Genomic DNA, 13730 nt, shown 5'->3' on the forward strand with positions numbered 1-13730 from the left:
GGTTCAGTTCTTTTTGGTTCTTAGTCCATGAGCCAGAGCTCTAACATTGGTGGGAAAAACTAGACCTATATTATAATTGTTTATAGGATCAATACAAGTAAATTAATACATGATAACCCTTCCACAGTAGTAGCTTTTTCATATTTTCTATTATTTTGCATATTTTCCTACATAATGCCTAATTTGCATATTTAAAAATGTAAAATGTGTAATACAATAAATCATTGTCTTCGTGTAAGTAATCAATTGGGGAAATGTCATGGTGATAACAATCTAATATACAGTAGGTATGGTTTTGCCCACTCAATTCATAATTAACGTTCCAATTTTGGAGCTCTGGCTCATGGACTAAGAACCAAAAAGAACTGAACTGGTTCCCATTGGGGACCAACCGGTGGAAAAGGAGCCTGAGACTTGTTTACAAGATTCAATAACATTATTACATTTATGTTTATATATATTACATTGTTTCTCTGGGCAGGAACCTCTTTCTCCATATTTTAACTTTGTGTTTTTTTGTAAATGAATGCCCTACTACTTGATCATACTACATCGTCACACAAAAGCATCAAACAAAAGTAGCAAATCCACAACATCGAAACGTGATGCGAAGCAATGCATTTTTAGCTTGTCCATCTGCTACTTCTGGTGTTTTTGAATTTGGATCCTGAAAACCGTTTTGGACATATGAGGTTTCCACCCAACAGAGGTATACAGGTATAGCGATTGTTGTTTTTCACATAATGTAGCATGTTTCTTCCAACATGGAGGATAAATGCTCATTCTGTGAAAGGGGGATGAACACCTGAGAGCGAGGCAGTTTCCCGGAATACGTTCTTCACCGTGGCAGCAAAGCTGGTCTTCCTGCCTAAACCGCGAGTCACATTGGCAGAGAGGATCATGGGACGTCCGTCCGCTGCCATTTTGGCCTCCAGGTGATAGCGTGTCCGCTGCTCTGACAGGAGCGTTAGGGTATCAGCCAACACCTGTGGCAGGAACAAAGACAGCAAATATGTACGACTGCGGGTATCTCACAGAGATTAAATGAGAGCTATTAAAAGACAAAGTCACAACACATACCATGATGTAATAATGATGAATGTTATCGATCAACAGCTCCAGCTTTCCTGTCTGCACGTTCCTCACTTGTTCCAGTTGACCTGGAAGGACAACGGCTAATATTTTATTTGACCCCCTTTTCAAACCTTGCGTTGATATCATTATAGGCGAAATCTTTACAAAAAAAAAACATTCATCCAACCTTTGATAAACATTCCCCAAATTTGGAACTTCTCGAAGGCAGCAAAGTTAGTCGATCTACAAGCTCACAACCCGGGGTGCTGTGGCGGGGCTGTGAGCTTGTAGATCGGCAATTTTTGCTTGTTTGTTATACAACAAAGTACATAGGGCTTAAGAGGCTAATGGTTAGTTGCGTGTAGTTTTCACCCGTGTGAACTGAGTGGTGTAAGGTCTTATATAGCCTGATCAGCTGTGGTCTGGCGTAATGTCTGACGTAATGAAATCACACCCGTGTGAACTGGGTGACCGTAGCAACCATGCTCATTTTTTGGTACAAACAGACAGACAGACAGACACGTAAACTAACAAAGCCAGTCGTAGGAGTGGTTTACACCACTCAAAAAAGCATGTAGTCATCAAGGCTGCTCCTCTAAAACTAACCCTGGATGTGGATGGTTTTCAGGGGATGGGTGACCTTGACCAGCAGCCTGTGGGGGTTCAGGTCCACGTCCAGAGACATGTCCCTGGGGACGGACGACTTGGGAGTGGCCAGGAGGAGGTGGAGGGAGGCGTCTCTCGGGAGCCAAGAGCCCGTCTATAAAACACACACACACACACACACACACACACACACACACACACACACACACACACACACACACACACACACACACACACACACACACACACACACACACACACACACACACACACACACACACACACACACACACACACACACACACACACACACACACACGACAGGGAGCAGGTCCACACAACGACAACACCATCAAGTTATGTTAAAGAGATGCGACCAATTATCATTTGTACTGTAACCTTAATTGTGATCTTGAACTTTGACACAAAATGTTTTTTTATCTTTATTAATATTTCCAGAGGGGCAGCCAGACGTATCATTCCCCCCCCCTGTTGATTTATACTTGATTTTGAACACAAGATAAACACAAGATAAATGTAGACTTTGGCGGCCGTGGTTCAGGAGGTAGAGTGGCTGCTTAGGAATCAGATTCCGGTTCGGTCTCCGGCTCCCAGAAGTGTCAGTGAGCAAGACACTGAACGCCTATGCTTCCAATGACCAGGTTGGTGCCTTGCATGGTTTACCTCAGTGGGTGAATGGGTAAACGTAATGGACGCTGCAAAGCGCCTTGCATGGTTTCCCTCAGTGGGTGAATGGGTAAACGTAATGGACGCTGCAAAGCGCCTTGCATGGTTACCTCCACCCTCAGTGGGTGAATGGGTGAACGTAATGGACGCTGCAAAGCGCCTTGCATGGTTTCCTCCACCCTCAGTGGGTGAATGGGTGAACGTAATGGACGCTGCAAAGCGCCTTGGATGGTTACCTCTACCCTCAGTGGGTGAATGGGTGAACGTAATGGACGCTGCAAAGCGCCTTGGATGGTTACCTCTACCCTCAGTGGGTGAATGGGTAAACGTAATGGACGCTGCAAAGTGCCTTGGATGGTTACCTCTACCCTCAGTGGGTGAATGGGTGAACGTAATGGACGCTGCAAAGCGCCTTGGATGGTTACCTCTACCCTCAGTGGGTGAATGGGTGAACGTAATGGACGCTGCAAAGCGCCTTGGATGGTTACCTCTACCCTCAGTGGGTGAATGGGTAAACGTAATGGACGCTGCAAAGTGCCTTGCATGGTTTCCTCCACCCTCAGTGGGTGAATGGGTGAACGTAATGGACGCTGCAAAGCGCCTTGGATGGTTACCTCTACCCTCAGTGGGTGAATGGGTGAACGTAATGGACGCTGCAAAGCGCCTTGGATGGTTACCTCTACCCTCAGTGGGTGAATGGGTGAACGTAATGGACGCTGCAAAGCGCCTTGCATGACAGTATACCTGCATGACCAGAGAGTAGGCAGCCTCCAGTTGGTAGTAATGAAGACCTCTGTCTAACTTCAGCAACCTGAGGGACAGGTGGACCGGGCCGGGGGGAGGAAGAACAGCCCCCTGGTGGCCAGATGAGGGGTACGACATGTTGGAACACAGCTGCCAGCCCACCATCTTAGACCCTAGAATGAATAAATAATAACACTTTCTGTGTCTGTGTGTACCACGGATTTGAGGATAAAAAGCGAGGACGCCAATTGTGATTGGCCGGAATGTGGTGATGTATGATGATAAGAGATACCCTCACTTCACACAAATGTGATTTTTTACTTTTTATTACTTTATTACTTAAAATGATGCTCATTTAGACATTTTATTTTACATTTGATGCCTCGTGTGAAGTGAGGGGCACACAGACACAGAAAGCTGGCTATAGGAGGGGCTTACGGCCCTCAAAAACATTTTAAAAAAACAAACATTAAAACTCATCATACATCACATTTCGTGCTCAGCCAATCAAATCATTTCCAGTACAACATGTGCACAATGTACATTATGCACAATTTCACAGAAAACCCCAGACGAGGACTTACAGGTCTTAGGTGTGCAGGTGGTCTTTTCAACCCGACTCTTTGGTCCTTTGATCTCCTCTCTATGGTCACCACTCACATGAAACACTCTGGAGCTGTGAGAGACTAGTTATTATTATTATTATTATTATGCGTGCTATTATGGATGCAATTATCCAAAATGGTCCTCAACTAGTCATTAAACTAAGCCCACTGACTGATTCTACAGTTGCCATTCGTATTTTGGCAGGAGAACATTCTCTGATAACTTGACTCCATTGCTTTATTACTTTGTATCAGAAAGGTACAGTGGCTAACAGTAATTAAAATGCAACTTCAAAGAGAATGTTTGTAAGGAAGAAACTACTATTTAAGTATTTTATTTCAGTCCCAGAGTTTCTCAGATTGTTTCACTTAACGAGCCGGGAACAGTATACAATTCAGAGCTGTTCTGAGCTAATCTTTGTTTGTCAAGAGTCTTGGAATCGTGACTTCGCAAGGAGATTGTACAAGTAATTTTGGACAAGATTAAGAATTATTGATTTACAAATCAAAACCTCTCTTAGTAAATTTTGATCCACTGAAAAGTGAAGCAAAGGAGTGTGTAGTTTAACTATTCATCTGTTATGACCATAACAATCCTCACATTAAACAGTAATAATCTACAAGACGCTGCTGTCTGCAACGGTACATCTGATGTTGAATTGTCACTACGTCTCCGTCGGGTGGAAACTTCATATGTCCAAAACTGTTACTTTCCAGGACTCAAATAAAACAAATAGAAAACATAGCATAGCAGATCTACAAGCTCAAAATGAATGCATCTCTTCGTGCCATGTTCCAAGCCATGTTCCAAGCTTGCAAAAATAGCAAAACATTATTTTCCACGACTGAAAAACATGGACAAAAAAATGCAACTCGAAACGTGGCGCAATTAGCTTTGCGCCACGTTTCGAGACGCATTTCGAGCTTGTGGATGTGCTATTTTTGAAGCTTTCGTATAATATGATCAAGGGTGTTCATTCGCATAAAGTGTAAACATATTTTACTTCAGAGAGATCAGAGGTGTCTGCCCTACAGCAACAGAGATAAAAAGGGAACCTGAGAGAGATGACATCCATGAGTTCCTCAGGTGTGTTCAGGGTGACCCTGAGGTCGTGTCCCTCCTGTACCAGGACGCTGCCGTCCAGGCTGGACGAGCTCCTCAGCTCGGAGCTCCACTCCACAGCGGCCTGACCCAGAGCGCTGTCCACTCCTATCCTGGCTGACAGGCCCACGTATGCACTGCGACAACCACACACACAACAGGTCACATTATGGCGAGTTTTTCATGTCAAGGACCCCCAAATTGATATGTATTTAGACGCGGCCCCGCATCTGAAAAAGATTTGTGCCAGGGACCTCCAGAAGCGAGGATTTGAGTTAAAATGTTCGCTTTAAAAACATACTTGTCCCCCCCAAAAAGGATCTACAAGTGCTTGTATATGTGCTATTTTTGAATAGCAAAAGTATAAAATAAAAGTGGTTAAAATGATTATGATGCTACATTAACTACTTTTGCTGGGGATCCCCTGGTACGCCCACAAGGACCCGTGGGGGTCCCTGGACCCCACGTTGACGTTTCATGATGTTGAATAGCTGTGCGATAATACAAAACAATAGCTGCAAATTGGTAAATGTCACCTCCCATTTCTCCACATTTATCATAACATGTGGAGTACGCAGTACAGTATACCTACAGTAGTGTATATCACTGGATCCTGAAACAAGGTTTTGTTTAGTATCCAGAACACACACACCTAGGTTTGATGTAGCCTGCCAGTAAGAAGTGAGTCATGTCCCTATAGTTTGCATTGCCCTTCAGTCGCAGTGACAGCAGGGAGGTCATGTTGACGGCTATTCTGATGGGCAGGCCAGACAGAGAGGGTAACACCAGCTCCTCTGTCATCACTACCGCCCTGTGGTTTAACTCCACCTCCTGGCCCTGGTAAAGAAAGAGACACACAGACACGAGAAGTAATTAAGACCTTGAGGGACGATTCTACAAATGCCTTCAAAATCAGTAGTTCTTGGTTGGAATAACGTGTTCCTTCCACGCGCTACGTCCAACCAGGGAAACTTCCCCCCTGTCAGGTGTAAAGGAGCAACTTGGACACTCAGGCATGAAGGAAGCATGAGTTCAAGTCCGTTGCTCTCCCCATGTCCTCCATATATGGGGACTAGGTTGGCGGAGGGTGTGTAGAGCCCAGGATCACATTAGATAATTGACAAATCGTGGGATAAAAGATGAAAAAAAAAGAAAATCAGTAGTTCTCAAACTTTTTCGGGCCAAAGACTTTCAAATGTGTATATATATATATATATATATATATATATATATATATACACATTTGAAAGGCCGCGGACCCCTATCATAGTTTTGTGTGTGTGACCACACCACTTTCCTCACCCAGCGCGAAAAGGGAGTATCCTTTTCATCCCTTCTTCCGGGTTGGAAAAGTGATGGGCGCGTCCTATTTACGTCATAGTTTATTCATGAACGCGTCAGGGCTTGAGTCATGAACAAGTACCACCGCTAGTATCGAGTACGAGCTCTGTTGTATCGTGTTCTATCACTCGTTCATGTGTCTGGCCCCAGCTGCAGTACCTATGATCGGCCAGCATGTCCATTTGGCTTCCTTCCAATTCTTCCTCTCGGTTCTGGGTGCTTGGGCGGGAGACCCTCCCAGACCCCGCTGTGAAAGCCAGTTGACATTTTGGACAAGGTGAGCAGCACCACCACACTGTTACCTTGAGCAGGCGGACAGCCAGGCCAGCCACGGTCAGAGACAGTTGGTTGAGCTGAGCGTACAGGTCATCACAGGTGAACACGCTGAGCTCGTTACCAAAGACCTTCACGCTGACCCAGCACCTGGGCCTGTCCTCCTCAGTCCTCCTCCTCCTCCCTGACAACTGCATGGGGAGAATAGCACAAGTACTAAGTAACAATACCACAATATAGAAATACTATATTGTCACTGTCCGGCAGGAAACCTCTTATCTCCATAGTCAAACTTTTTGTGTTTTTTGTGTCGTAAATGAATGCCCTACTTGATCATACTAGCGTCACACAAAAGCATCAAAATAGCAGATACGCAAGCTCAAAGCATGGCGCAAAGCGTTTTGAGCTTGTATATCTGCTACTTTTGCTGTTTTTGCTGTAGAATCCTGAAGAGTAACATATTTGGACATATGAGGTTTCCACCCGACAGAGATTACATAAGTTAAAAGTCCTGTGTTCACATCTTTGCTTGAATAACAGTACAAAAGTATTGTGTCAAAATATACTTACAGTACCAAACGTAAAAGTGCTCATTTGCAGAATAGCCTATTTCACAACAATATTATTGGATTGCAATTAGTAATGTACAGAGCAAAAAAAAAGGAAATCATTAACTTGAGCGCTCCCTGTCGGTGGAGACCTCATGTCCAGAACCTTTTCAGGATTTTAATTCAAAAACAGCAAAGGTAGCAGATCTACTTTTGCTGCTATGTTTTTGTGTGACGCTGTGTCACACAGCTGTGTGATCAAGTAGAGCATTCATTTACGAAAAAACACAAAAAGTGGATATTGACTGTCGTCAGAATGATGAATTGTGTTCTCCTTGCCCACCATGGCTCTGGCTTGGTTCAGATAACTGTAGATGCTGGATGAGCACGCTTCTTTCTCTCCAGCGTCCTCTGTTTTCCTCCTCCACCTCTCTTTGTGTTTTCCATTTCCAGTGGTAGTGGTGGGCTCCTCCCGATCAGCCGAGTGTGACTCCTGACCAAATATGTTCTTCAAAAGTGGCTCAACGTTTTCAACACGAAGGTCTACCTGTCATTTGGAAAAGCAGGATTCACATAGTTGTTAAACTTGTCATGTGTTGTAATAAATAATACTTTGGCATCTTTACTGGTCTAAAAATACAATCTGATATTATTCTGCTCACTTCTAGAAGGTTGAAGGTTCTACCGTGGAAATACACAGTCAGGTTGGCCACGGCAGATCTCGGTATGAAAGACTTGGGGGAGAAGACCAAAGATCCTTCCAGGTTTGCGATTCCCATACCTGCACACGCACGCACACACACGCACACGCACACGCGCACGCGCACACACACACACACACCCACACCCCCACACACACACACACACACACACACACACACACACACACACACACACACACACACACACACACACACACACACACACACACACACACACACACACACACACACACACACACACACACACACACACTTCATTCAAATGCACATTTTAAATAACCCTAACCTCAAAATCCCTAAAACCCACAATAACCGAAACCACTTAAGCCATATACCTATATTGTACAACACATTGAAAAAATAGCCCAAAATAGGGATATCGGGGTTAATGTGGTTAATCCCTCACCCTAAACCTACTAAAAGCCTAATCCTAACCGTGACCTGGATCTCTTCATAATTGCAACCCTAACTCATATTTTAGCCTCTTTGTGAAATAATGATTTCCCTTATAGATCATAGGGGTCTGATTTCACTATTCTCATGGGGTTATCACAAAGCTATTAAAACACTGTACACACGCACACAATAAGGTTGTATAGGGTTGACTGCGTTGTGAACCTGTCGTTACACAATAAGGTTGTATAGGGTTGACTGCGTTGTGAACCTGTCGTTACCACAATAAGGTTGTATAGGGTTGACTGCGTTGTGAACCTGTCGTTACACAATAAAGTTGTATAGGGTTGACTGCGTTGTGAACCTGTCGTTACCACAATAAGGTTGTATAGGGTTGACTGCGTTGTGAACCTGTCGTTACACAATAAGGTTGTATAGGGTTGACTGCGTTGTGAACCTGTCGTTACCACAATAAGGTTGTATAGGGTTGACTGCGTTGTGAACCTGTCGTTACCACAATAAGGTTGTATAGGGTTGACTGCGTTGTGAACCTGTCGTTACCACAATAAGGTTGTATAGGGTTGACTGTGTTGTGAACCTGTCGTTACCACAATAAGGTTGTATAGGGTTGACTGCGTTGTGAACCTGTCGTTACACAATAAGGTTGTATAGGGTTGACTGCGTTGTGAACCTGTCGTTACCACAATAAGGTTGTATAGGGTTGACTGCGTTGTGAACCTGTCGTTACCACAATAAGGTTGTATAGGGTTGACTGCGTTGTGAACCTGTCGTTACCACAATAAGGTTGTATAGGGTTGACTGCGTTGTGAACCTGCCGTTACCTGATCCAACAGTGTAGTCTGCGTATGAGGAGTATTTCCAAATCTCCGACTCAAAGTCTCTGCTGACGATGTCATCAGGCAGCGACTCCAGCAGGGCCTGTTTGGAGGGGTCCTCGCTCCTCAGGATGCTGGTCAGGTGACTCCACACGTACGAGCCCACTGGGAACGCCGGCGGTATAAAGTAGATGTATAAGACGTTGCTGTCGGGCGGAAACCTCTTATCTCCATATTTTAACTTTGTGTTTTTTTTATTGTTTTTGTTTTTTGAAAGATTAACGCCCTACTTGATCATACTACAACTTCGCACAAAAGCATAAAAAGTAGCAGATCCACCAGTTCGAAACTTTCTGCTACTTTTGAATTTGAATCCTGAAAAGTATTAATTTTGGAGGTTGAGGTTTCCACCCGACATACAAAGAACCGATTTACAAGAACTGGTTAAAATGATTGTGACACAATAATAACTACTTTTGCTGGGGACCCCCTGGAACCCCCTTGAGACCCCCCCCCCCCCCCCCCCCCCCCCCACACACACACACACAATGAGACAGACACTGAGTCACACCTTGGCTGGAGGTCTCGTTTCTCAGGGTCATCTTCACCGTCTGGAGCGCGCGTGGATCGGGACAGCGGATGAGCTGCTGGTATGCGCCGATCCTGACCTCCGCGTCCTCCTGGGTCGAGCGGTACAGCTGCAACAGCAAGGACCTCTGGGAAGGGACGGAAATCGCCCGTCAGTCGCCGTGTCTGTCTGTCAGATACCGTCTCACCTCCTAACCTCAGCCAGGGTTCATCATGAACCAATTAGAGCTTCCAGGAGACACATGTCGTTGCTGTCGGGCAGAAACCTCCTATCTCCATATTGTATTGTTTGTTTCTTTTCTTTTTTGTAAATTAACGCCCTCCTTGACTACAGCATCGATCAAAAGCGCCAAAAGCAGCTGATCCGCAAGCTTGAAACGCTTTTCAAGCTTGTAGATTTTCTACTTTTGCTATTTAAAAAATATATTTGAATCATTTTGAACATATGAGGTTTCCACTTCTTTACTTTAGATGTCCATGATTTATAAACTAATCGTGACAAAATCTAAAAAAAGTCACCTATATTTAGTATTAATACAAGAATGACGAGTCATAACTGCCAGGTGCAGAAAGCTCTCGTACAGTATATGAACATCTAGTATAATTAGTTTGTGTGCTGCAGCCTCTGCCTCAGCTCACGGCTTCACATTGCGGCATTCAGACTCAAGAGTATGGGTTTTATGCCGTTCAGACTATGGGTTTTATGGGTAAGTCTCCCATTAATAATAATATAATAATAATAACTTTATTTATATAGCACTTTTTAAAACATGCGTTACAAAGTGCTGAACAACAGTGAAATAACATCACATCATAACAGCGTAATGATATAATTGGCTTAGAGGCAGCCCCCTAGAGACGAGGCAGCCAATCATGAAAAAGTGTCTACTACGGTCGCTACTAGAGGTAGTAGTGAATGTAGGCCAGGATGTTTTTTAAGCACCTGGCCAAAAAACTCAGTCTTCTTCTTAAAGAATGCATGTATTGTGCTTTGTGTGAGAGCTGTCTCTAGCCATGGTCAGCCTGTACTACTCACATCAGCAGAACAGGGGATGCGTCTGAAGGCTTGAATGGCAGCAAGTCTCAACTCCATCACGGACGAGTGTCCCAGAGCACAGGCATTTAGCAGAGGGACGAGGGACACTGCGGCCGGCCCAGCGTTTCCCACTGACTTCAATGCATGGAACAGCTGTGTGGGAGAGCATTAACGCATGGGTACAGGGTGTCGTCTTAAAAGATGATCATGCTACGATCCAATGTCATCATTTACAATTTACAATTTAGGCATTTAGCAGACGCTCTTAATCCAGAGCGACTTACATTAGGCAGGAACAAAAGTATGGGAATACATCACATATATAAAATGCATTTATCAAGAAACATGCGTAAGCTAAGAACGTAACTAGAACATATCTATATAATGACACTATACATATTAACTATACATATATACTATAATATGCTATACATATGTAGGCTACTATGATGTGCTATGACTATATACAATGCAATTATTGTGCTGTCTACATGACATGCTATAAGTCTGTTTCAAATGCTATCTAAGTCTAAAAAGTGCTATCTAAGGGGGTAGGATAAGTGCTATGGGCCATGATGGAGTCTGAAAAGGTGGGTCTTCAGACTACGGCGGAAGATTGGGAGTGATGCTGCAGTTCTGACTGCAACGGGGAGTGCATTCCACAGTTTTGGGGCCAGAAGGGAGAAGAGTTTGGGACGTGTGGAGCGTTGGCCCGGCGTTTTTAGTGAGGGTACTTCCAGCTTTCCTGTGTTGGCTGATCTGAGTGCGCGGGAGGGTTTGTAGGGTTCAATCATGCTTGCAAGATATGGGGGAGCCATACCTTTGGTTGCTTTGAATGCCAGCATCAGAGTTTTGTATTCTGTGCGGGCAGCGACTGGGAGCCAGTGCAGGGAGCGGAGCAGGGGGGAGACATGTGAGAATTTTGGCTGGTTGAAGACCAGACGAGCTGCTGCATTTTGGATCATTTGGAGAGGCTTAAGTGCACATGCCGGTAGGCCAGTAAGGAGCGAATTACAATAGTCATGATCATGATTACTCCAGTTTTAGCTTCACTTCATTGGCTCACGGGTGTTTTTAGGATTGATTTAAAAATGATTTTACTTGTTTATAAAGCTCTCAATGGTCTGGCACCTTCCTACCTCTATGACTGCCTGCCTAGATATGTCCCAAACACCGTCCCCTGAGGTCTTTTAGTGCTGACCTGCTCAAAGTACCTTCAAGGGCATATATAAAAATTCACTGCCTTTTTTGCTATTATTTTAATGTTGTTTTATGCTTTTGCTTATGTTTTTTTTTGCTGTATTTTTTAATTATTTGTTTATTGTTATTATTATTATTATTATTAATCAACACTTTGTAGTTTGTACAGCTGAGAGCTCAGAAAACGATTACCATCATCGCTAACCTAATCTGTCCTAAACATGTAATGTTATTGTTAGTAGGAATAAACAGAAGCACCCGGGAGGAAGTGGACTAAGAAAGGGGAGGCGCCAAACCAAGTTCCTATTTCTACACAAAAAAGGAGCTGGTGCCTCCAGAGCCAAAAAAAGATATACCCCCCCCCCCAATAACATGATGCTGTTTACGCTATAAGCTACTGTACTGTACCTCTAACACCCTTGTTGGATCCTGTCCCTCACAGCCTTCAGCCAGGATGTCCTCCAGTGCGCGCGTGAAGGTCTGCACCTGATGGAGGTGAGCGCAGGGGGACTCGGACCTGTGACACAGCTGATAGACCAGAGAGGAGCCAGCCAGCAGAGCCTTGGAGCGCACCTCTGGGATCTCCAACAAAGCCTAAAATATAGACATGCATCGATATGTTTTGCAGATACATTAAGTTGCACATACTTTCTCACAGCTGCGGAATGTTATCAAGAAGCATTGTGTACTAAAGTATATCGTTGCTGTCGGGCAGAAACCTCTTTATATCTCCATATTCTAACTTTTGCAAGTTTTTTATTTGAATTCAGAACAAACCGTTTTGGACATATGAGGTTTCCAACCGACAGAGACAATATTACTGATATGTATTCTGAAGCAGTCTTTTAGACTGTCAAAATACATAATGGCCTTAGCGGTCCAATCCAGCCTAACAGTGTGCCTCGGGTTCGAATCCCGAGCGCATCAGCCTTTGCCGTGAGTCTTCCCCCCATCTCTCTCCCCCTTTCCTGTCACATTACTGACTGTACCCTATCAATTAAAGGCAAAAAAGCCATACAAAAAAGAAAAAGAAAGAAAGAAAATACATACATACATAATATGCACACACTGGCAAGAACATGATAGCAGATAGACAAGATCAGAACAACACGTTGCGAGCTTGTCTATTGGAAATTTTCAGCGAAGAAATTCAATCTAGAGTGAAAACAGAAACGTCACTGGTCACTCTGCGGGACTCCGCTTAGCGACGTATGGGGTTTAAGTGGTTAAAACATAGAATCCAGAATGTGCTGTTAAAAAACGATTCGACACAAAATAGAGACATGAGAAAACGAGGTAACGATCTTCCTTACGTTGATGGAGTGGATGATCCGAGGAGACGGACGGGGGATCAGGGCGAAGGTGCTGAGGTAGGAATGGGCCTGGTCCGGTTCTATGTCCCTGTTCTGGATCAGATCACACAGCAGTAGGATGCAGTTCTCTGAACCGCAGGCTGGTAGTGCATCCAACAGAGGCTGCCTGTCACCACAAAACACACCGAGATATAGAGGCCTTAACCCATTTAGACCTGAGGACGATTCTACAAATGCCTTCTAAATCATGGACAGTTTTCTGAAAAACGCATGTTTCTATGTCAGTCGTTCTCAATCATTTTCATGTCAATGACCCCAAAATTATATGTAATTGGCCGCCGACCCCCATGTGAAAATATTGTTCCAGAGACCTCCCCAGAAGCAAAGATTTGAGTTAAAAACGTTCACTTTGAAATAATATATATATTCAATATTTGTACCACATTTTCACGTTTTTTCAAAATTTAAAATCATTAACATGTTAATGATTTTTGTCAGACCTCCAGTTCTAGGAAACACAGAATGGGGGGACTTTTTATTATTTCCACACAACAGCTCTAAGGTATATAGTAAAATATTGAAAATGAGTGGAATGCCCCTTTAACAGAGCGTTACATACAACTGACAACCTGACAACTTCCAATGCTTCCATTCATATGAGT

The 13730-nt window shown here is 43.9% G+C and overlaps 1 protein-coding gene across 1 annotated transcript in view; it reads right to left on the reverse strand.

The window, feature by feature from the left end:
* Positions 1 to 12836, reverse strand: part of LOC306943110 (uncharacterized protein) — a gene marked incomplete at its 5' end in the record, with an annotated part of 74022 nt that extends 61186 nt beyond the window's left edge. Inside the window, 15 exons of the mRNA XM_079529312.1 lie at positions 806 to 986; positions 1081 to 1160; positions 1681 to 1834; positions 3112 to 3284; positions 3696 to 3787; positions 4773 to 4955; positions 5471 to 5655; positions 6462 to 6623; positions 7324 to 7527; positions 7643 to 7761; positions 8938 to 9096; positions 9503 to 9647; positions 10556 to 10708; positions 12164 to 12349; positions 12825 to 12836. Coding sequence (XP_079385438.1) covers positions 806 to 986; positions 1081 to 1160; positions 1681 to 1834; positions 3112 to 3284; positions 3696 to 3787; positions 4773 to 4955; positions 5471 to 5655; positions 6462 to 6623; positions 7324 to 7527; positions 7643 to 7761; positions 8938 to 9096; positions 9503 to 9647; positions 10556 to 10708; positions 12164 to 12349; positions 12825 to 12836 — 2188 coding nt within the window. The remainder of the gene's footprint in view (positions 1 to 805; positions 987 to 1080; positions 1161 to 1680; positions 1835 to 3111; positions 3285 to 3695; positions 3788 to 4772; positions 4956 to 5470; positions 5656 to 6461; positions 6624 to 7323; positions 7528 to 7642; positions 7762 to 8937; positions 9097 to 9502; positions 9648 to 10555; positions 10709 to 12163; positions 12350 to 12824) is intronic.
* Positions 12837 to 13730: the final 894 nt, after the last annotated feature.

This window comes from Electrona antarctica (genome assembly GCF_951216825.1).
Source record: "Electrona antarctica genome assembly, chromosome: 19".
NCBI classification, from domain to species: domain Eukaryota; kingdom Metazoa; phylum Chordata; class Actinopteri; order Myctophiformes; family Myctophidae; genus Electrona; species Electrona antarctica.